The 22,055-nt window shown below is 36.4% G+C and overlaps 1 protein-coding gene across 3 annotated transcripts in view; it reads left to right on the top strand.

The window, feature by feature from the left end:
* Positions 1-22,055, top strand: part of AK5 (adenylate kinase 5) — a 100,204-nt gene that overhangs the window by 16,316 nt on the left and 61,833 nt on the right. For 2 of the 3 annotated variants that reach the window (XM_042030437.1, XM_042030435.1), the window contains exons 2-6: positions 1,464-1,650; positions 2,638-2,805; positions 8,245-8,414; positions 8,534-8,647; positions 19,476-19,667. In XM_042030437.1, the coding sequence (XP_041886371.1) occupies positions 1,482-1,650; positions 2,638-2,805; positions 8,245-8,414; positions 8,534-8,647; positions 19,476-19,667 (813 nt within the window). In that variant the 5' untranslated portion in view covers positions 1,464-1,481. The remainder of the gene's footprint in view (positions 1-1,463; positions 1,651-2,637; positions 2,806-8,244; positions 8,415-8,533; positions 8,648-19,475; positions 19,668-22,055) is intronic. The other variant, XM_042030436.1, reaches the window with a different exon arrangement.

The raw sequence follows: 22,055 nt of genomic DNA, 5'->3' as shown, positions 1-22,055 counted from the left end.
CCGCCCGCTGCGGCCGCCGCGGCTGCTCGCCCTCCGCCGGCGGCGAGCGAACTTGGGTGTCCGCAGGGCAAAGGAGCGCCGAGGAATGCTGGCGAGGGGCATCTTTCATCGGGCAGGGGAAGAAAAAAGCCGCAACTGTTCAGCGAGGTTTTGTTTAGCTTCCTACAAGTTACCTGCTGCTAATGGCTGATAATTACTTCTCTGTGCAATGTGGATTTTTGCCCCCCCGGATCAGACATCCTGCCATCTGTATATACCACACACACACGCACACACACGTATTTTCCGTTGTCTGTGCTGAAGCTAGACATTTTTCTATATATTTGAAAATTGCAGGACACGGAGCATGCTAATGTTTTAATTACACTGAATGTGAACGGTTTAACAAGAGATGCAGACAAAACTGGTTTTGTATTGAGGCTCAAAGCTTGACCTAGTGATTTTAAAAAATTGGTGCATATCTTCTGCAAAAATACACCATTACTTGCTAAGTAGTATAGTAAGGGTACAGATGCATAGAAATTATATACTATTTTATAAGCTCAAATGTGTGTAAATACCAATTACTCTATAAACTGTAGATAACAACTAATCAAATCCTGAATTGGAGCTATTTATGTTTACTAATACCAACTATGACCCTCAAGTTTATTCATACAAAAATTAGGAAAAGCACAAAGAAGAGAAATCATCCCGAAAGACATGTATTGTTAAGGGAAGGTTGGATGCAGCAGTCTTGTGGAGAGGTGAGATGATGACTTATGTATCACTTTGTCAAGGAAATGTGTCAGAAGAGGACCTGGCAGTCCTTCTTTCACACTCCCCACAATGCTCATGAGTACAGTGAGTGAAGAATTAATACCATAGAGAGGGGGTTTTTAATGGCTTGTAATCTGTGATCAATTAAATCAGAAAGCTCCTATGAATTTTGGGGTTGTGGGTTTTTTTTTCCCCCAGTACTGATCAAGATGATATCTGAGTATTTCTCATGATTTTTAAAAATCCTCTTTTCATTGCTTGTGTAAGTGTTGACAAGAATATGGATGCACTTGTGGGTGCAGTGGTCTTTAAGGAAAAGATACATTTTAGTGATGTCGAAGACTACAAAGAATATGTAAATTTTGGGGCTCTCTAGCTTGCACATTGCTCTGCATATACTTGCCAGTGATAGCTGTGAGAAAAACGTAGAGGGTTTTTTTGCTATTTTCAGGTTTTATTTCAGTGCAAACAGACAACTATAAAGTCATAGCCAGGAGCTTTGTTTCCGAGTAATTTTTATTACATTGGCAAAACAAAACAGTTTGATTTTTTGCAGGCCTCACTTTTACACATTGTCTTGAAATGGAGAGTCTGAATATCAAGGAATGTGGTGTTTCTCTGTGCAAAGTAAAAGGAAAAGTAAAGGTGGTTGTTTTTTACTGGTGTCTGTCATTATAGTCTATATTTCTGATCTTACATTTCAGAGTCTGTTGAATGGATTAATGTGTTACAAACCCGATGACCCAATTGAATATTTGGAAAGCTGTTTGCAGAAAGTAAAAGAGCTTGGAGGGCCAGAAAAAGTGAAATGGGACACTTTTGTCAGCCCAGAAAAGAAGACCCTGCCTCCACTCAATGGAGGACAATCCCGGAGGTCTTTTTTCAGGAATGGTAATGTATTAAATTTTAAAATTATTCTATTTCTTCAACTGTGTATAGTTTCACATCCACTACTGAATTATTTTAGACATACTGCTATAGCAGATCATGCCTCATTCTAATTTTCTGTAGGCAAAGGAGTTACGAATTCTGTTTCCTTGCTTTTTGGAATTTGTTTTTCTCCTGCCATAATGGATGCTATGCAGGAGAGGAAATTGTGATCACTTTCCAGCCAAATGATGGATGTTTGCTGTGTAAATGTTTAACGCATCAGTGGAGAGATTTCTTGTATCCTACCTAAAACACTTGCAAAGATAGGGGCAGATCTGACACAGTGAACTTGGCTTGTATTTTCAGTTGGTCCTTATGGATGACATACACACCAACCTCAGTGCAGTTACACTACGTGGTTTTTCTAGTTTACATTGGAGCTGTATGCTAATTTACTAAATAAAATGTAAACTGTAAACTCTTAGAAAAAAGTGCACCTCATAAAATCTAAGCAGATGTCATACCAATACCCATAATTATTTTATTTGTAATGTTAACAAAGAGTAATTAGCTCATCTTTCAGTTGCCATAGTTATTTTTCCTTGCCATCCAACATTTCATTAAATTAATCAGCAAGAATACTGTCTCCGTCTCTGTGTACAACATGTATCACTAAAAGAGTCCTGCTTAATTGTAGAGATCATCTGCACAATATAAAGCTTTTCTTCTCAGAGACCACTGCTGAACTCTGGGTGCTATGGGCAGATGTTCACAGAAAACTTGCTGTGCTTGTAAAGAAACACCAGAGAAAACTGACTCTGAGTGGCTGTGATGTAATAAATCCATTAAATAGAGGCCAAAAATATTTAATATAGCAATAGCAAACACAATGTAAAATTATGAGATATTTATACTTTATGTATGATACCTATTTAAATCTGTGTACAGAACAGATTTTGAGTTTTCTGTCTATTTCCACAATTCCCAGTTTATCTTACTATTTTACAGTGATGCCTGATAACTCTAACTTCCCATACCGACGCTATGACCGACTGCCTCCCATCCAACAGTTTTCCATAGAAAGTGACACTGACCTCTCTGAAACTGCTGAGCTAATTGAGGAGTATGATGTGTTTGACCCTGCAAGACCTCGACCAAAAATTATCCTTGTCATAGGTATGAAGGCAGTCATTTTGACAAGATTTTATGTTTGCTATTTGGCCTTTTGATTTGTACTGCAAATACATTGAATGCTTATATGAATTTAAATACAATTTTTCCATCTGCCATAGCGAGTGGTCCAGGCCAATTAAGAGTGTGAAATTGTTAATGCTGGGAATAGCATCCCAACTGCAAGAATTTTAGGAGTTGCAGTGAGCACCTGCACTCATATTCTGTATACTGGATGCCTCTTAGCAGCTGGAGAGCTCATGGTTTTCTTATGAGCACATCTGCCAGTTTGATTTCATCTTAACTAAACCTGGTTCAGGCATTTCAAGGCAGCAGCACCACGTGAACCAAACTGCTCTTCCAAAGCATGCTCCAGATTGAACTAAAACACTCAGTAGATATACTCAAAGCTGATCACAAAAAAAGGTATTTGAAAATATTGTGTAAGCCATCTCAAGAAGGTGATAGGGAGCTGTTGTCCTGTATATTTAGACCTTTGTCAAATGATTGGTATGTCCAGTTGGAGTGACAATACACAGTCACTAGTTCATTGCATTGGTAAGTTATCCCCAGGTCCATTTGGCAAATGAATCCTGTTCCAACTCCACAGAGAGTGAGCACTCAGTTCACAATAGTTAATTGTGCTCTCTCCCCAAGTTCTCTCTTGTGAGCTGTTTAGTGCCCTTTCTAAGCAGGTCATACTTTCCAGCCTCAGACAAACATAGGTTATTAAAAAATAGCTGCAGGTTAAGTGTAAATCAATATTTTTTTATGTTCTTGAATTTAAGTTCTTTGCATTAGTTTCCTTATCATCTAGACAGTTGTCTTTAGAAATTTTGCCATCAAGCCTAATTCTCTGATTCTCTGGATGGTTTAAGAAGTTACAACACAGGTGCCAGGTGATGGAGAATTACATTTTTAGTCTATAAAGCTTTATTCATATTAAAGAGAGATACTGCTTCCATAACAGAGAATATATGCAGTAAAGGGAACAGAAATGTCTTCTCTGTACTACAGAGTGGAATCTCTAGGAACAGCGTGTCCTCTAGGCTCTGCATCCAGCAGCTCTCAGAAATGAGATATTGGAATAGATTGAAAACAGAAGACCAGGCATTTTTTTAAGTGTCTGTGGTATGCCAAAGCAATTGCTCAAGGCATTTGAATTTTCTTAATCTTTTGTTTAAGGATTACAGATTTCAACATGCAAATTTCTCTATGTATTGCTGAAAGTGTAGATTGCAATTAGATGGAGAAATAACACATACTTTTCTTTCATCTTAATTAATTAGCCACCCTTCCTTTTCATAAAGGAGAATAACTGTCTCCTTTTCAGTGACCACAGAAGGCTCTTAATGCAGCGAAATCTATGTAGCTCAATTGCAGTAGAGTGATGAATGGAGGTTTGATTTAGGCGAGATAAAGAGAGATTGGCTTTCACCTCTGGAACTGAGTGTGGGTGTATTTGAAGTGAAATCCTTGAACACCAGCATGCAGTTAACAGACCATGGATTTTACATGGATTTTTCTTTTCTCCCATTTATATAGGGAACACTGTAAACATTCCACAAAGGCTATTTCAGGTTCATATTCCCACTGAGTTTCTCTGAATCTATTACAGTGTGATCTGATAGAAACACAATACTATATGCAGCTTAGCAGCTATTGTCCACTTTTGTACAGTATCAAGACAATTTCTCTGAAATTCAACTTGCTATTGAGAAAGCACATAAAAACACATATTGGAAAGAGTAACTGAATAAAAGAGAAAAAATGAATAAAAGTACACTGTTCATTTCAAGACATATTGCACACAAAAAATGTGTTGCATATTTTCGGTTTGCATAAAATGCCAACAAGGAAAAAAATCAGTTAAGTAATGTATTTCTGTCTAATTAGTAATAACTAATCATCCTGCCTTTCTCAGGTGGTACTGGTCCCAGTCATTGTTAGGGGACTGAAATGGAGACCTGTCTTCTGCTTCGCATATTCAGTGATCTTTTCTTTATTAATGGATTAGCCCAAGATCTTTCTAATGCTTCCATAAAGGTTTTTACAACTTCTTTGCTTTATGAAATCTATCATCCTTATAATGAACCAGGTAGCTCCAGGGCTAAAGAGAACTCACTTATAGAGGTGGGGGCTTTGTTCTTTTTCTGGGTTTGCAGAAGAGACCTCTGGTGAAAGATAAAGCTATAAAGCTACATAGTAAGTATATGACTGGATTTTAGAAAAATCAGATGGAACCAGCCAGGAGGGCACACATCTGAATCACTGGAAAAATCAAGTTTCTAAAGCATTATAACACTAGTACATGAGATTATGTTTAAAAATGTGCATCCTAATATACTTTTAAGAAACACATTTGTACTGTTGACGCAGCTTGAATTCAGAGATCTTAAAATATTGATTATCTGGTGTCATTAGCACCTTAGTTCAGTATGTTCTTAAGCTGCACTTTAAAAAATATATTACTTTATATTAAAAGGCTATGCTTTCCTTTTGAGATCAAAGTGTAAGGGCTAGATCAAATATAGTGCTGTCAGCAGGCAGTTGCCTATTGTTAAATCTAGTCCATAGTTAGATTTTAAAGTCAGAAGTATTTCAGAAATTGTATTTTTAGATGAATTTATTCTGAATTTACAACAATATATCCAAAATTGAAATAGTGAACAAAATTAAATTGAAACAGGTGCTTTAGTAACACTTTTTGGGCATGCAAATCTTCACTTGAAACCTGTTAGCAAACAATTTTAATTCCCTAGTCTAGACATCTTCTAGAAATATGTAAAATAATCATAGTTTTCTTGAATAATGTATCTCCGAATAAGTGAAAACAACAAAAAACAAAAGCAAATTGATTTTCCTTTCTTGTGAACAGTTTGTCAGTGTGATTTATCAAAGAGTCAGGAATGGATATAAAGTTGAATAAATTACGATCTGCTATGGGAAGTAATTTTGTCCTATTGCTTTTCCCTTATTTTGTTACCTGAATGTTTCCCCTCAGATTGTAAACAGATAATACCATCTTGATATAAAGGGATGTGTTTGGATTGGTAAAAACAAAATGTGTGAGAAGTTTATGAATATTAAACCAAATACTTTATTAGCTATTTTCTGATTGCAATTCAAATTGAAAGAACAGAAGTGCCAAGCTACACTATATTTTTTGCTTGTTTTTCTTTACTGGCAAAGCAAAGCTCTCCCTAACAGGAGTGTCAAGTCTATCTACTTGTTTCAAACAGGGGGTTTTAGCTATTTTATGCTTTTACAGACTGATGCTTTATCAAGTATCCGTTCTGGTTTTCTGGTACCTTTTGTATCTTTGTTGGAACACAAGCATTATTTTCCTTGTTTCCAATTTTTCTGTTTCTAATTTTCTGCACATTACCTATATATGGTTTGCATTTTTATTATTGCTGGGGTGCAAGACAGTCTGTTTCAAACTTGTAAGGTTTGGTAAAATGCATTTGTCATGGGGAAGGCTGAGTATGAAAGGAAGGCTGAGTATGAAAGGGAGCAGAAGTGCTTTATAGCCACTTGAGTGGAGAAGACGATTCCTCCTGTATCAGACGCTTGCATACCTACAAAATGGGAACATTCTTTATTCTAACAAAGAGGATAGCTAAGCTGTCTATGAAAGAAACAGTCCAAGCTGAAAAAATTATGCACATCTAGATCACCTGTAATTACTGAAATGGAAGAATAGCTGTAGAACCTAAAGCAGTCTGCTGAAAGAAGAGAGAAACTTACATCTTTTTACAACAGAAACAGCAAGTGAGCTGAATGAGAGAAAAGTATTTTTCAGTTGTGATCTTACTGTGTAAGATAAGATACAGTTTTTCTTTCATTTTTTAACATGTGTTTTATGAACATCTGTAGCTGTGTTGTCTAGTTGGATGTTACAGATAAATGCTTGTCGAAACATTATTTAAACTAATTGGATAATGATAAAACCTATTTTTTCCACAGGGGCATAACTAAACTGTGGGCAGGGCATGGGAACACGGTAACAATAGGCACATTTGTCTGTGCACTCTCTTGAAATGGCTCCTGGTCTTAGTTCCAAAGGGCAGGTGGAGCATCAGCATCGCAGCATCAGGGCACAGAGAGCTCCAAGTGACTGCTGGTGACACTGAAAGCTCTGTGACAGTGATATTGGGGTGCAGGTTGGAACCTGGTTACACAGAGAGCTCCCTAAGCACACATGTACAAATATTGTAAAGCTTATCCTGCAACCAGAACTGTATTGATTATAAAAATGCTTAAAAGCTATTTATGGGAATAATACAGATAATATAAAAAGAGTTACATGATTACTAACAAGAAGCTCAGTGTATTCAGATTTACTTTCATGGCATTACTGTATTTTTCAAATACATAAAAAATTTATATTTAAAAAAAATCTTTATTCTTTGTCTGTTGAAATAAAATTCAGTGTTCTCACAAAGAATTCCCCAAACTATAGCTACTTAGGATTGGGAACTATCAAAACATTTGGTTTGGATTTGCTGTGTTGTACTGTTCAGTACCATACACTTTTTTATACATAAACATTTATTTTTATCAAAACAATTCCTTGGCCTTACATACTGGATTAGAGATTCTTTGTTCATCACATCATAACGTCCTTTTAGTTCAGACATGGTCAGATTGTTTTACATGCACTCTTGCTGCTGCTGTCCAGCTGACATTCCCTGCAGCTTTCCCTGCTATGTAATGTAGCTGTTTTCTGTGATTTTGATACCCGCTCAGCCTGTGCTATATATATTGAAGGGTCTCTCTATTCTTCAAGTTGTCCAGCAAGCTGAACCTAATTTCTTCACTGTCAGATGCTTCAAGCATCAATACCAGAAGCTGGTATTGCATGGTTCAATAAAAGTCCTTATACCAAATCACTATGGAAACATCTCAGATGATTATTTAATGGGGGTTTTTTGTATTTTAAAATCAGGAAACCTCAGAAGCTCTTGCAAGCATGTTTAGGAGCAGATTTTATTAGTTCCATTTCATGACTAGTCCATTGATTTAATTGGCTTATTTAACCAAGTATGATTCTTTCTGACATGAGTACACTTCAGACTATCTGGCTCTATCTCTGGATTCAAAGAGTTCAAGAAGGGAATAGTTCATTTGTCTGCTCCTCTACTGTGGATCAAGAAAAACTCCATTCCAGGAACAGCTTTAGAATGAGGTCAACCCTCAAAGACTACTTATTTTTATTTTGCAAGTGGATTTGTATTCTTTTTTTAAAATTTCATTTTACAAACTGTTATGTTTATGATCTGGTAGATGAGACACATTTCTAATGGTTGGTAACAGGTCATGCAACTGCAAGATTTACTCTAATAATGCTTGGAAAATTGGTGCCAATAGCAAAGATTTCACATGTGATTGGGTGCTTCTGATGAAAGGTTAATTTAATGTTTTGCTTATAATTCACACTAGGTGGCCCAGGAAGTGGTAAAGGAACACAGAGTTTGAAAATAGCAGAACGTTATGGATTTAACTACATATCAGTTGGTGAATTGTTAAGGAAGAAGATCCACAGCACAAGCAGCAATAGGAAATGGAGCCTAATTGCCAAAATAATTACTACTGGAGAACTGGCCCCTCAGGTACAGCATTTCCTATGTTAATATTTACTTTCAAGGGTTTATACATGCTGTATTAATGTGCACCATCAAGAAAACTTCCTTCACCATATTAAATAACTAACTTATTTTCTCTGTTAAAGGAAACAACCATAACTGAGATAAAGCAAAGATTAATGCAGATCCCTGATGAAGAGGGGATAGTGATTGATGGATTTCCCAGAGATGTTGCCCAGGCAATCTCCTTTGAGGACCAAGTAAGAGATTGTTTTTATTCTTAAAATAACTTACATAGCTCTACAACAGTTAAGCTTGTTCAAATCATTGGTCAGATTCCAAGAAAGAGCATTGCTCCTTAAATCTTTGCAAGTACATAATTACAGGTCCACAAAAGATTTATGTTACATTGTGTTCTGTTGCCTGAAGACAGACTATTTTGTAAAAAGACAATGTGATAATATAACCAGTAATCCAAGTCTCTTGTCTCATAACAAAAGTCCTCTCAAGATGAAGAAGAAAAACATGTGAAGTCTAACAGTGAATATTTTCTGTATCTTAGTGATTTAGAAAGTGGAAAAATATTATATTCCCGTATCTATTTGTTCAACATAATCTCCATTAAGAGAAACATGCTTAAAGCAATGCATGTCTTCACAGTGCTTTTAGTATCAGGTTTATTACAGTGCATTGAAAAGATGAATAAAAAAAAGGTTAAAACTACCCATGCTTTGCAAGTTTTTGTAAACCAGAAAGCATGCTCTTTTTTTAGAAAATTAGGTCATTTTGGTTATTATAAACTAAAATTCTGAGGTTTAGTCAGCTAAAACTGTATTTCTGAGTTCTAATGGCATGTTGTTTTCACATGTGTGTTTTAAACGAATCTAAAAATACTTTAATTGAGTGGAAAAACAAACAGCTGATGTCATTTTCTGATCAAGTGCTGCTAACATAACAGTTATGGTCACTAGAAGAGGTTGCAGTTTCAGACCTGAATTCTTAGAATGCCTCCATGCAGAGTGTTTCAAAGTCCTTCACAATTGCTAGTGTACTGCTGTTTCTGTACTTCGAATTCTAAGTGGCATTACCAAGGCAGAAGTAACAAAACAAAGCAGCTAATGAAGCATTTCATTAGTGTGCTTTATAAGGTATTATTCTGGGCAAAATTTAGAAAACTGAATTGAGGAAATTAAAGGAAACAGACAAAATAGTTATTACAGGAAATAGCAGTGGCTGCCAGCTATTATCTCCTTATAATTAACAAAAGGGAAGATTGACTATTTTAGAAGTCAAACAGCAGAAATGTAGACTTTACGATCATTTCCTTGTGTCTTTTTTTTTTTTTCCAGTGTGATAGTGTGACTTAAGCCCATTTCTTGGTGTCATAATTTTGTGCTGATGTTGTTTTTGATGAAAGAGTAGGGGATATGAAACTGGAGGAAGTGACAGGAATTAAGTTATCCTAGGCTCAGATTCTCTTTCTACAGAGGAAAACCGGTTAAACAACACTTGACTATATTCACAGAGAGTTCCTTCATTCTCAGTCAACTGGGATTTGCTAAATCATTCTCCTCAAGGCCTGATTCTGCCTGAAAGATAAATCACTATCTAAGTCTCTAAAAAAATCCAGGAGCACTTCATATAGGAAAACCTTTCAATCTTATCTGTTCTAAAAATATATGGGAAAGAGGGAATCCCAGGCCTTTTACAGGAGCATAGGCTGTCTCTTTAGGCTCTTCCATTTTCATCTTTCATTGCAGTTGACATACCTGAGGCCATGGAAATAAATGTACAAAAGATACACATATTTCAACATTCAACATCCTATATCAACATCTCTAGTGAGATATATTCAGTGGTTTATCTTGGATTTATATTTTAAAGAAATAGAATATACTTGTTGTTTCTTTAAAATTCTCTGTTTAATAAGCCCTAATGCTACACACATTGGTGGAAGGTTTTGTGTTAAGGAAAAGGGACTATCAGCAGTCATGGTACCGATCATCCTTCACAGAATGAGGCTGACAGTCACCCATGGCATGTCAGGTTATTTACATTAAGCGTGCAAACATTTTCCAGGCACTCAGAGATTCCTCAATGCGAAGTGCAATTGAGTTGTGGAGAATTCAGTAATTAACTGTTGTGCTAATTTGTCTAGGTCTGCAATTAGAGATAATAGGGGGTTTTCCACAGCTGAGAAATGTTACAGCTTTCTTTCTACCAGTGTTTAGAAGAGCAGAAGAGAATTGTTCTCATTATCCAAAAGTGACAAGGTGAAAAATAGTTGAAATTTCAGCAAAGAAAGTTTTGTTTAAATAGTAAGACAATTTTAATTAGATCTATTTAGCAATGGAACATCCTTTGAAGAAAATGGTGAAGTCCCACAAAATGCAAATGGTCAAATTGTACACATGCCACATTCTTACAAAGACACCCCCTGTAGAACACTGAGATCTGCTGATAAGAAGTTCTGAATTAGAATTAGTTCTTATTGCTATCACTAGCTTTGTCATGAGCAAATACTTATTCCTACAGATGGTCCCTTTGAGACCATTGCACGCTTATGTACCTGAAAACAGCAGAAAAATTTATATGACACTTACAAATTCTTTAACATTGTTTACACAAACACAAACAATCTCCAAGAGTATAGGTAGTAATACCAAAAATAAATTGTGGGGAGTAGTGGAACAGGAAAAAGACAACTGAGGTCCCTGGTTTCTCTTGAAAGCACATGTAAAATCTAACTGTGCTGTGTTTGCAGTCATCTTTAATGTAACAAATTACTTATGCTAAATTAATTCCTTCAGTCTTATGGCTCACGTAGCTGTTACTAAAACTCGACACTGAGCTTTCATAATCTCTTTATCTTGTGGAAAAATCAAATGGATATTTTATGTCTGAACTGTAGTTACAGGACCTGTCCTGCATAACATTCTATTATAGAAATATACAACTGCTTGATAAACTTTGCTTGTAATTGCTCTTGGTACTACCAGCACATTTTTATCCCTTTGACTAATCCAGAAGCTGAACTTTTCTCTGGGAAAAAATGTTATTTTTAGTAAACTAGTCAAAGCAAACCAACTTATGCTAACATTCTCATACATAGGTATAGCTAAAAGATGATGATTTCTTCCTTATTATGTTGCCAGACTCCCGTGTGGACAGTAAGTTCTCAACATGTTGCTAGGCAGAATTGTATTAAAACACATTGCATCTCAGTGACTATAGTGCCTAAAATAAAGCAATGTATCATTTGCAGCATGCACAGTATTTCTCTTTCTGCTCAGATCTAGAAACCAGAAGTAGCAAACACTGCTTCCATGCAGTAATGTCAATCTGGAATAAGTGCATTAGAAAGCACTTTACGCATCACAGGAATTTTATATTTGAATTTAAGTTTTCTCCCCTTCTTTTCTACTGAGTTTTGTTAATAGTACTGTTCCTATCATCCATATCTTTTGAGCAGGAAAGAAGTTTTTATGATGGCATCAATGATGTTTTCAGATTTTCAGCAGTGCTTACCAGCCAGCACCACATTGGCCATTCTGGTCACTTACACCAGCTTCATTTCTTAATGCTCAGCTGCTCATTGTAGCCTTCTTGCAGCCTGGGAGAACTCAGCCAGGAGCACTGCAGTATTCTTTGAGTTTATCTCAGTTTTCTTTGAATTTTTTTATCCAAGTTGAAAAAAGTCCTGCATTTTTCTCTTTGAAAACTGAGTTTAATGAGTAAATTCCTCTTATTGGAAGTCTTGGATTGTTGCCAAGTCCTGACCCTCTCATTTCTTAATTCCAAAGAGCAGAGTCAATCCTGCCAATACTTTTGATAGGGGTACTTTTAATAAAGCTATGAAGTTCCAAGCAGTCATAGTTGTGGGGAAAAAATGAAAACATGAGTTTTAATGCCTTAAAATCAAGGAGGACTTCCAGTTTATATATTCCTTTTAAATATATGACAATTTCTGCATTTTTCTCAGTTTGAAATCCTTCTGCCTAGCAGTGCAGATTTCATGCTGATATATTTAGCCTTTCAGTTTGAGCCTAGGCATAAAGCTATCCTAAACCACACATTTCTAAGGTATCCATAATCTCTGCTGAGTACAAATAGAAAGGTGTTTAGGTTTCAAGGACACATTTGAAAATGCCAAGGAGAAAATGGTTTATTTACCATTAACCTGTCAGGTTGAAATTCAGCAAGTCACCTCCAGCCCCAGCATGCTGAAGCATGTTAAATATCTTCCTCTCCTGCAATGCTGTAATGAAATGCCTCTGCCTGGTGTATTGAACTCCAATGGCTTGTGAAGAAACTGCAGTTTGACTTTCTGTGTAATCTCTCACATGGTTTTTATCCTTCCTGGGAGAAACAATTAACTGTATTTTACACTTAATTTCAGTTACTGCTTTGGTTTGTTTTTTTCTCCCACTTTCAGTCATTCATGTGTAACTTCCCTTCCTTGTTAGTATCAATAGAGTAAGTACAGATGTAGTTTGCTTAAAATATATTAATTGTAATTTTTTTAATGGTGAAATAAATGTAGAACAGGTATTAGAATCAGTGGATGTTCATTAATGAATATAATTTAATTTCTTGATAAAGAGGAAAGTATTTTTGTAGAAATTATGAAAAACATATTTTTTGTATTTTTTTTTTTTTGTATAAAAAACATATTTTGTCTTATATGGCCTGTGTGACATGACATTATTTGAGTAAAATCTTAATTTAAATAATAAATAGAGGCCATAAATTTTATCTGATTCTTTGTTTAAAATGCTCTTAGGAATATTCATAAATGCACTTCACCTCCAATGAATAACTACTCATCTTGTAACTTGAGCTAATTTTTAACTCTCAGACATATTCCTTAGGGAAATTATTATGAGAATAACTGTGACAAAGTAGAACTAACTGTGTAAGTGGCACAATATAGGATGGTGAGAAATGCCTGGGTACTTTCACAGGCCGAGGACAGCAGTACTATTCCTCCAAGGATGACACTTAGACCTCCAAGCAGAAGTGATGGCTGCAGTGCCCTCCAAGCTTGACACAGGTGTTTGTAGCCTACTGTCTGAGGGTCTGACTGCCAAGTCCAGCTCTGCAAAGAGCTTCTCACAGAAAACATGCTGTCCCCGGCCAAGAGCATGGCCTCCAGAACAACCAGGGAGGTGAATGCAACCTTGTGGTAAAGCTTCTTAAGGGAAAAGAACCTGTTTTTTGCAATAGGTTTTTGTTCCAGTAAAGGTATTGTTTCTGTATCATTGCCAATGTGTCTTCTTTATTTCATCTCCCTCTAAACTTCTGTCTCCCTTCTCCCTGATGTCTACTTCATTGATCCAGGTACAATCCCCTACTGAACATGTATCCAGAGATCTCTCTGAGCAGTGGAAGGACTACCACATCAGCAGTCTGCTTTGCTGTGGTTCCTTTTGTTCACTGTCTTTTCCCTATGAGTTTTACATTGCTCTCTTAAAGCCAAGCCTGACCAGGAGGCCTGTGGAATGGTCTTACCATTATCCTCTTGTCCCCTGGAAACTGGAGCACTCTCCAGAGAAACACAAGCAGTGGTTCAATTTTCTGCTGGGTAAGCAACCCTAGGCATCAGGTTTTCAGTCTTTCTGGGCAAGGGCTCTTCTCTGCTTGTCAGAGTAACCAAGGGAGAGCTCATCCACTGGTGGTCCTCAGGACAGAACCTGATGTTCTGAATTCAGAGTGGATGGAGGTGCCTGCTGAGCAGTTCTGAAGCAGAGGTCTGCTCAGTCCCTTCTTTGTATCACTAGCATCAGTGTTAACAGATAGGGATTTTTATTAGTTAGCTGCCTGACCCAGGTGAAAAGCTGAATCACCTGTCCCCGAAGACACCAGTCTGCCTAATTACATACTCTAGGCAATTCGCTGGAAACTTATTTTCTGGGCAGTATGAATATGGTTCAAAAGAAGCTACCAGAAAAAATTCTATCAGCAGGATTCATTCTTTGACAACCTGATTCACAGTTTTGCACTTCTAAAACAAGAAAAAACTATGCAAGCAGTCTAGTAACCCGGCAAAGATGGAACTATAAAAAGCAAATAAGGAATTACAAGGGAGAGCACATATACAAAGGACATAAACCAGCTTGCTAGTAACCTTTACCAACAAGAATAAAATGCACTGTTAAATTAATGGCAAATGTTCATGAGCTGTCAGTTTTCTCAGGAGTATCTACTAGAACATACCAGGAATTAAGAAACAGAGCATTTTTATCTTTTCCCTGATGAGGAATAATGAGAGAGTGTGTAATCATCTAATTTCTAGCAAACAACCACACTATTCTCACTAACGAGAGGAGATGTAGAAAATATCCCCAGAGAAAAGAGAGCATCTTTCCATTTACACTGCTTAATGTCAATAACACCATCAACTTGCATAAAATTACTCTCAATTTACATCTGGTTCCAGTTTAGGAAGGAGATTCAGACCAAATGAGAGTAGGATTTACTTACTAGTAAATATTATTCTAAAAAATGAGAGGATGTACCCACCAGTTTTATTCTGAGTTGATGCCATATGCTCTTCATTTCATTTAGAATGAATAACAGAAACCTGTCTGTTCCCACAGGCAAAGATTCTCCCTTCGGCTGAGTTCTAGCTAGTAAATAGTCAAATTCACTTCCCTGGGCCCCACAGTCCTAGCTCTCATGCATTGCTGGACATGAATAAAACCCTCTGCCTTAAGCACAGGATGTGTGTACTGGGAGAAATCAGCATGAAGGAATCCAGCTCTTCTGTCTGCGTTGGTTCTGTACAACTTTTCTACAAGCTGAGTCTCAGAACAAAACTTATTCCCTAGCCATAAAACTCAACAACACTTAGTTCTGAGTTTGAAAAAAGGTTTCTTTTCAAGTGAGCCATAAAAACCCTTCTCCTTTGTTAGAAAAAATAGCAATTTTTACTCATATTTACATAGGAGAATAGATATGTTTCTAGAGAAGTAATCCCAGATGTTCGTATATTTACACTACCCTGTTACATTCCAGCTAAAAGTATTTATAAGCATGTCTTACAGCAGGTACTCTTGAAGTAAGTGGAAGCAAGTGGTTCATGAAAACAGGAGTGAAGTATCAATAGCATTTCAAGGGTGTATCCTAAAGGTTGTAAATGAATGTAGGAGAAATAATAATATTAAATTCTGTTAGGTCTGTATGCCTATGCATACAGCAGAGATGTTACCCTTTTATGCATCTTGTGTTTATTAAACGGTTTTCAACTACTTTCTAATGATAAAGATGCATATTCTGCAGGCAAAAGTTGAATTCATAGAGACATCACATAATCAGATTCTGTTTTGAATTCCTACATCAAATATTCTTGAATTACTTTTCTTTTTACACTTCAAAAAATGTTTCCGACAATACTTAATTTGAAACTAGGCTTCTTGACCTGAGAATTTTAAAACATTGTTTTCATTGAAATTTTATTTCTGTGAGTGAAATGTATTTCAAATTAGAAAACCCACAGTATAGGAAAAAAAGGTAGTCTTAGTACCTGTGATTCTGATAGTGTCTTTTGTATTGCTGTTGTAAAAAATTGAGAACAACAACAACAATACTCAGATTCTGTAGAGAAATTTCCATTTTCAAAAGCAAAAGGAAATAATTAAACGTAATTAATGAATTGTCCAAGTCATACCTTGTTATTATCCTCATTTTACAATTAGAAAAAAAAGAAAGCAATGGAGTCCAGGGTGTGTTTTCCCATTTTCTTAAACAGTAAGTGACTTCTGCAGCCAGTGCAGTTTGTGGGAACTAAAAGCAGATGAGAACTTTCACACCTGATGGAGCCATGGTGGCATTCAGATCCTTTCCTTCCTGTGGGACTGCACTTACTCAGCCACAGTTTCTTTAGAGAACTGAGACTGATTGTGGTAAGCTGCACTCTTGTGTTTGTGTGAGACAGAGGGAGACCCTCTTTTTCCTTCAGGGCTGATAATTTCATGACTGTTCTGTTTATTCTAAGTACTGTCTGTGAGATTTGATTGATGCTCCATGTGCAGTCCTGTGGTACACAAAAGCTCCAGCCCTGCACTTGAGGAGATCCGGTATGACCTCACAGCCCGAGTAGGTGCTGTCCTGAAGTGCTGAGCATTGAAAGTGAGGCCAGCTATGGCTTGGAACATCTGAAGACTTCTCACCATCTTTCTGCCACTAGTATTAGGATACACAGAAATGGAAGTACTAAATAAAACTACTCACTTGTATAAACTCCTTTTGTCCTCCGCTTTACTAGATCCCTGATTGCCAGTTGTAGTTTCTGAGTCCCTGTGTAATGTATGCTAGGAAGCTTCAATCAGCTGGATATCCACACAGGGACTTGAGATGTCTCTGTGCTCAGTCTGCTGCAAGGTACATCAGCCATTCCCTTTCATCAGACAGTGTTCCATGACTAACAGGCTTTGAAATCTGTAGCATTTTCTTTCAGAATCTATCTGTGTCATAATTTGGGTTTTTTAGTACTGTATGCTTTTTGAATTCCCAAACTCCTCATTATTGTTCTATTACTAGTGAAGTAGCCTTAATTTAACTGAGCTACTTTTAATAATGTTCATATTAACTATGTTAGTCTAAAGTCTAACACAGAAACTTACTTCCATAGTCTTTCATGTGGATAATTATGTGCCTTAAAGCTATAATGGGGTAGTAAAATTAACTTTCATACTTAATTCATCCCATGAACAGACAGAATAACTGTCTATTTACAATAGTCTGAAAATGAAAGGGAAAGTTACTCTGGTTTTGTTGACGTTGAGGTACATGTGATAGAGGTAGGAGAGAGCTTCTCTCCCACTGGCAGTTATTAAAAAAAAACAGGTTATAAGGTTAATTGTTTCAAAATCTAATAGATACTCATAAATAATTACCAGAACTATTATCTTAGTAGTTTGTGTGCTCATGTCTCCAATCATCTACAATGCGTGTAAAAAATAATTTGATTTTCTTTTAAATCCTATTTAATTTTCTTTAATGATAAAGAGGCCACCATCTTTCTAGTGGTGCTTTTCAGACTGTACTTTATTGTTTGAAAATGGCTCTGCTTTTTCACCACTTTCTGCTTCCTCATATCCATATACTATTCTATCAGCAATCTTGTTTGTAAAGGCTAATGACCATCACCTCAGGCTGGAGAAGTTGTATTAGCTTCTTTTGACTTCCTAAGAACCTTTCTGTACTCAGACTGCCAGTAAAAAGGCCAGACCATACTTCATGTTGTATTCTCTCAAATGACAGAAACTCATCTTAGGCAGGATTTTTTTTTTTTAAACTTAGTTATTAATTTTCCAGATTGTCCACATGGGAAGTTTTCACTGTTCAGTCTAGAAATACGGTTGTCTTTATGCAGTTTAACGTCCTTGGGTAGAGAGACCAAGACACAGAGAGTATTCAGAAGCTTAATTGGTTTGTTCTGGCCCTCAACAACAATATATTATAACAACTATATAATTAACATGAAGATATAAATCAGTTATTCTTTACACAGTAGTAGTTAGAATACATGTAGATAATTTAGTGATACTGGCTTATAGCTCAAATTTGACTGTCAAATTTACATCGCATCAAGCTGAACAAAGACAAAATTATTCTGTAGATAGAAAACATCATGAGAAAAATGTCTGTTTAACATTCTTGAGCATTCACCAGCATTTGCATTGTAACTAGATTATATCATTTCTAGAATAAGAAACCACTGGTTTTGCTAATATTAGTTAAAATCAAAGTATGAACTTTTTTATTCAGGTAAGTAAAGCAGCAGAAATGGCTTTGGGAGAATGTGAGAATGAATAAATCCTTTCTAATCTGTAATCAGATAAAAACTTGAACAGTCTGTTTTTATCTTAAATCCTTGTTACCGAGAATTCTAATATGTTTTAAAAGACAGCACTAAGCTAGTGAAAACTTTCAGGAGAGGTAGATTTCTTTGCAGCAACCAGATGGAGGAAAGAACAAAATCAGACCTTATTAATAAATTTAATATACATTTGTAGCTGCATTTTTAAAATCCTGTGAATTCAAATGTCCGAGTGACTTTAGGGTGAGAGAAAACAGTCTCAGGTTGCACCAGGGGAGGTTTAGATTGAATATTAAGAAAAATTGTTTTATGGAAAGGATTGTCAAGCATTGGAACATGGAAATGGTTGAGTCACCATCCCTGCAAGTATTTAGAAGATGTGTGGAGATTCTATGACTTCTGTTTTTTCCACCATATGTACTAAGCAGTAGTGACCTCCGAAGATTGCCTGTGAACACTTAGCAGTATTCCTAAGAAAGTGGGTCTACCATTGCTTTCCCCCTATCAAGCACCATCTCCTCCTTAAATGTTTGAAAGCAACTTATAAAGAAGATTTAACTGGGAAAGAGCCAGAGTTCAAACCTTTTTCTTTATCTCGTTACCATAAGGCTTTACTTCCTGAACCGCAGTGCAGGGATGCGTGTGACACATAGCAGTGCTCACCACACAGACCAAAAAGGATAGGGGAAATAAAAATCCTTTTAGCTGCCCCACCCAACCTCTTGAAAAGTGCACTGAAGCTTTAGTGAGATTTAGAAAATTAGAAAAATTGTTGTAAGAAACCATGGCTCTTGGAAGAGGTCTGTTTTCACCTGGTCCTAGCCATCAGTTAGCTTCATAGTGGCTGCTGGATTTTAAATGCCACCTTATTGAAAGAGTTTTCAGATGGAAACCATGCAGCCATTTTCCTGCAGAGTATAAGACATTTCTATTTTGCTCTTTTAAAAAAAAATTATCTAGGGGAGCCTTCTGGTAATGCAAATGATAAACATAGCCTAGAGAAGGTAGGCTGTGAGGTAAAATTCTTTCATTAAACTTCTTCCTTACATACGAGGTGAAACAAGTTTAACCTCCGCATAATATCAACAAGCCCCTCCTTAAGCCTACAAACTTCTCGTGAAAACCCAACAGAAAATTAATGACTATGTCAAGTTCCAACTTATATAAACGTAGCGCATCTGAGCCTCACATAATAATGGAATTGCTGAGTCCTGTAGTGCTGGATAATCAACTTAATCAGACTTCTTCAATTTCTCTTTCCACAGATCTGTACCCCTGATTTGGTGGTGTTTCTGGCATGTTCCAGTCAAAGGCTGAAAGAAAGGTTACTGAAGCGTGCAGAACAGCAAGGGAGACCGGATGATAACCTGAAAGCCACTCAAAGAAGACTAATGAATTTCAAGCAGAATGCAGTCCCACTGGTTAAATATTTCCAGGAAAAAGGGCTAATTATCACAGTAAGTCCTTTAGTATATACCTCTGAAACCTTAACTGTTGTGGCTATACTTGGCTTCTTGTACCTTTTGCCTTTAAGACAGACTAAACAAGTCTAATTCTGTTTTAGGTTAATAGCATGACTACTTAAGTGTTTAATGAAGTTAATTCATTCATGGAGAAGTTGACAATAGTTGAATTATTGGCATATTCTAAGTTACAGACTGTGTCTGGTTGTAATAACACACAGAACTTGGTACCACATATGGTATGAGAGCACAGGTGGCCTGTTTCATTTCTTTTGATAGACTAAGTAACCTCTGTAGTTCACATTGGTATATGCTCCTCACAGCAAGTGTGACTAATTCTGTGGGCTGGTCAGACTCATGACAGGTCAAAGCATCCTTAATTGCAAAGTCATCAATTGATATTAGTAGCCTTAATGATGAACTTCAGCATCTTTTTGAATTTCAAAATGAAAATCCCAGGAAATTATTACATTAGCTTCTCCAGAGAGTATGTGTTCTGGTTTAGGATTTTGATTAACTCTGTTTTTAAGGATGAGAGGACTAGGATTCTTGCAAGTTTTTCTTTTATTATTGACAAAGTGTGTATTTTGTGATGTTCCTATAACCTTTACAAGTGGTCCTGTAGAATGCATATTTAGCTCTTCAGGAAAGATTTGCCTTTGTGGGGCATCTGGATAGAACTGCATTTCTGTGATGGGACCTGTACAACAGAGGTTTTTTTTCTTATGGAGGTTTCTTCTACTTTTAAACTCTGTTTCTTGAGAGTTCTGAAGATAATTTAAATTGCAATGTTCACCTTGGATATCCTCTTTTCTTTTTGAAGAAAGCAGATGTTTGTGATGGGTATGGAAGTGACAACATGGCATATGAACATTAAATTACTCTACTACAGCTCAAAGGAAATAGCATATACAGAAATTATTGCGCTTATTCATGCTATTTCCCTACAGAAGGAGGAAGCAAGAAAATAGCTTTCATCTTGCTGCTTAGAGTGCTGAACCTGGAAGACAGAAATACCATGCAGATGAGAGCAGTGCAAGAACTAGAACAGCATAAAATAGAATTACAGTAGCCTAATTCCTAGAGGAGTGAATCCTTGAGGCAAGGTCAGACAAGGTCAACATTGACTAGAAGGAAATAAAAAGATTTACATTTTTCTTAAATCCCTGCCTGCACCTTGTCACTGCTATTCAAAGCTCTAAATCTCAGACACTTCTAGCCAGCATCACGATTCTACTCAGGGGAGAGAAGAAGGACCATTTGTCTTACAGACTGTTATAATTTTAGAGTCACAACTCGTATTTTATACCTCTATTTAATAAATATGTTGTTCTTCATCAATAACAGACCAAAAGAGAAAAGAAAAATTCACTGAAATATAACTATGATTAATAAGCCAACACTATATATATATATATATATATATAATTATAATCTACTGTTAGACACTTTATGAGCAGGAAATAAATATTTGAATTCCCAAAGAAGATTCATTTTCATGCTCCACCAGTTATTTCATACTGCTTTTAACATACTTTGGTTAATAAAATTACAAGCCACATTTTTCATTTCAGATCTTACTGGTTAGGTTCCTTAGGTATGATTCTTTCCCTTAATCTTTTTTTTTCACATGACCTTTGAGAATTTTCTACAGTACCCAGGTTGTACTTGTTTGGTGCTCTGTATGCCTTATGTTCTCAGTCTGTGGATGGTGTACCTGCTCTCACAGTCTGATCCTGGTGTCTGTTTTTAAGGAAAGAAGCGAGGCCCCCACCTTCTGTACCTCTAAGAAATAGGGAAATACAACTCTGTCCTTTCTGAAAAACTCCCTCTTTGGAATAATGATTTGTAAAGTTCATTACAATTAACAGAAGTAAATATGCGATATCTTAATGAACACAAAATCTGTGTTTAAAATTCATTTTAGCAATCTGCCAGTAGTCTAACAAATCAGAACCTAACTTAACTCAAATTTAAATTCAGAAGGTATCAAGACTATAATAACACAATATTGGACAGGGAGTATGTAAATAGATGCATATGCTGCCATTTACTGTTTCAGTAACTTTTAACAAATATTAAAACGCTACGTACTGTTTACCTAGACAATAACTGCATACAAATTACCTGGTGGTGGTGGTGGGGAGATATTAGTTAGATTAAGTTATAAGAGGGAGAGCATGTAAGTACATAGGTGACCTCACGTACTCTAATGTTTAGCAGAGAACTTCAGTTCTTTTCAGGACACTGAAATTTCCAAATCTCCTGTTTGTGTGGACTGTAATCCACTATAGATGATGGTGTAATTCTTGGAGAAGACATCATTGGGTTACAAAAATCTTTTGGTCAGCAGGTATTAAAGCTGCTCTCAGAGAGCTTAGC

Source organism: Corvus kubaryi, unplaced genomic scaffold (assembly GCF_017639235.1).
Source record: "Corvus kubaryi isolate FWS band 111438036 unplaced genomic scaffold, C.kubaryi_AGA036_p1.0 37334, whole genome shotgun sequence".
Lineage (NCBI taxonomy): Eukaryota > Metazoa > Chordata > Aves > Passeriformes > Corvidae > Corvus > Corvus kubaryi.
This window is presented reverse-complemented; position numbering and strand designations above follow the sequence as displayed.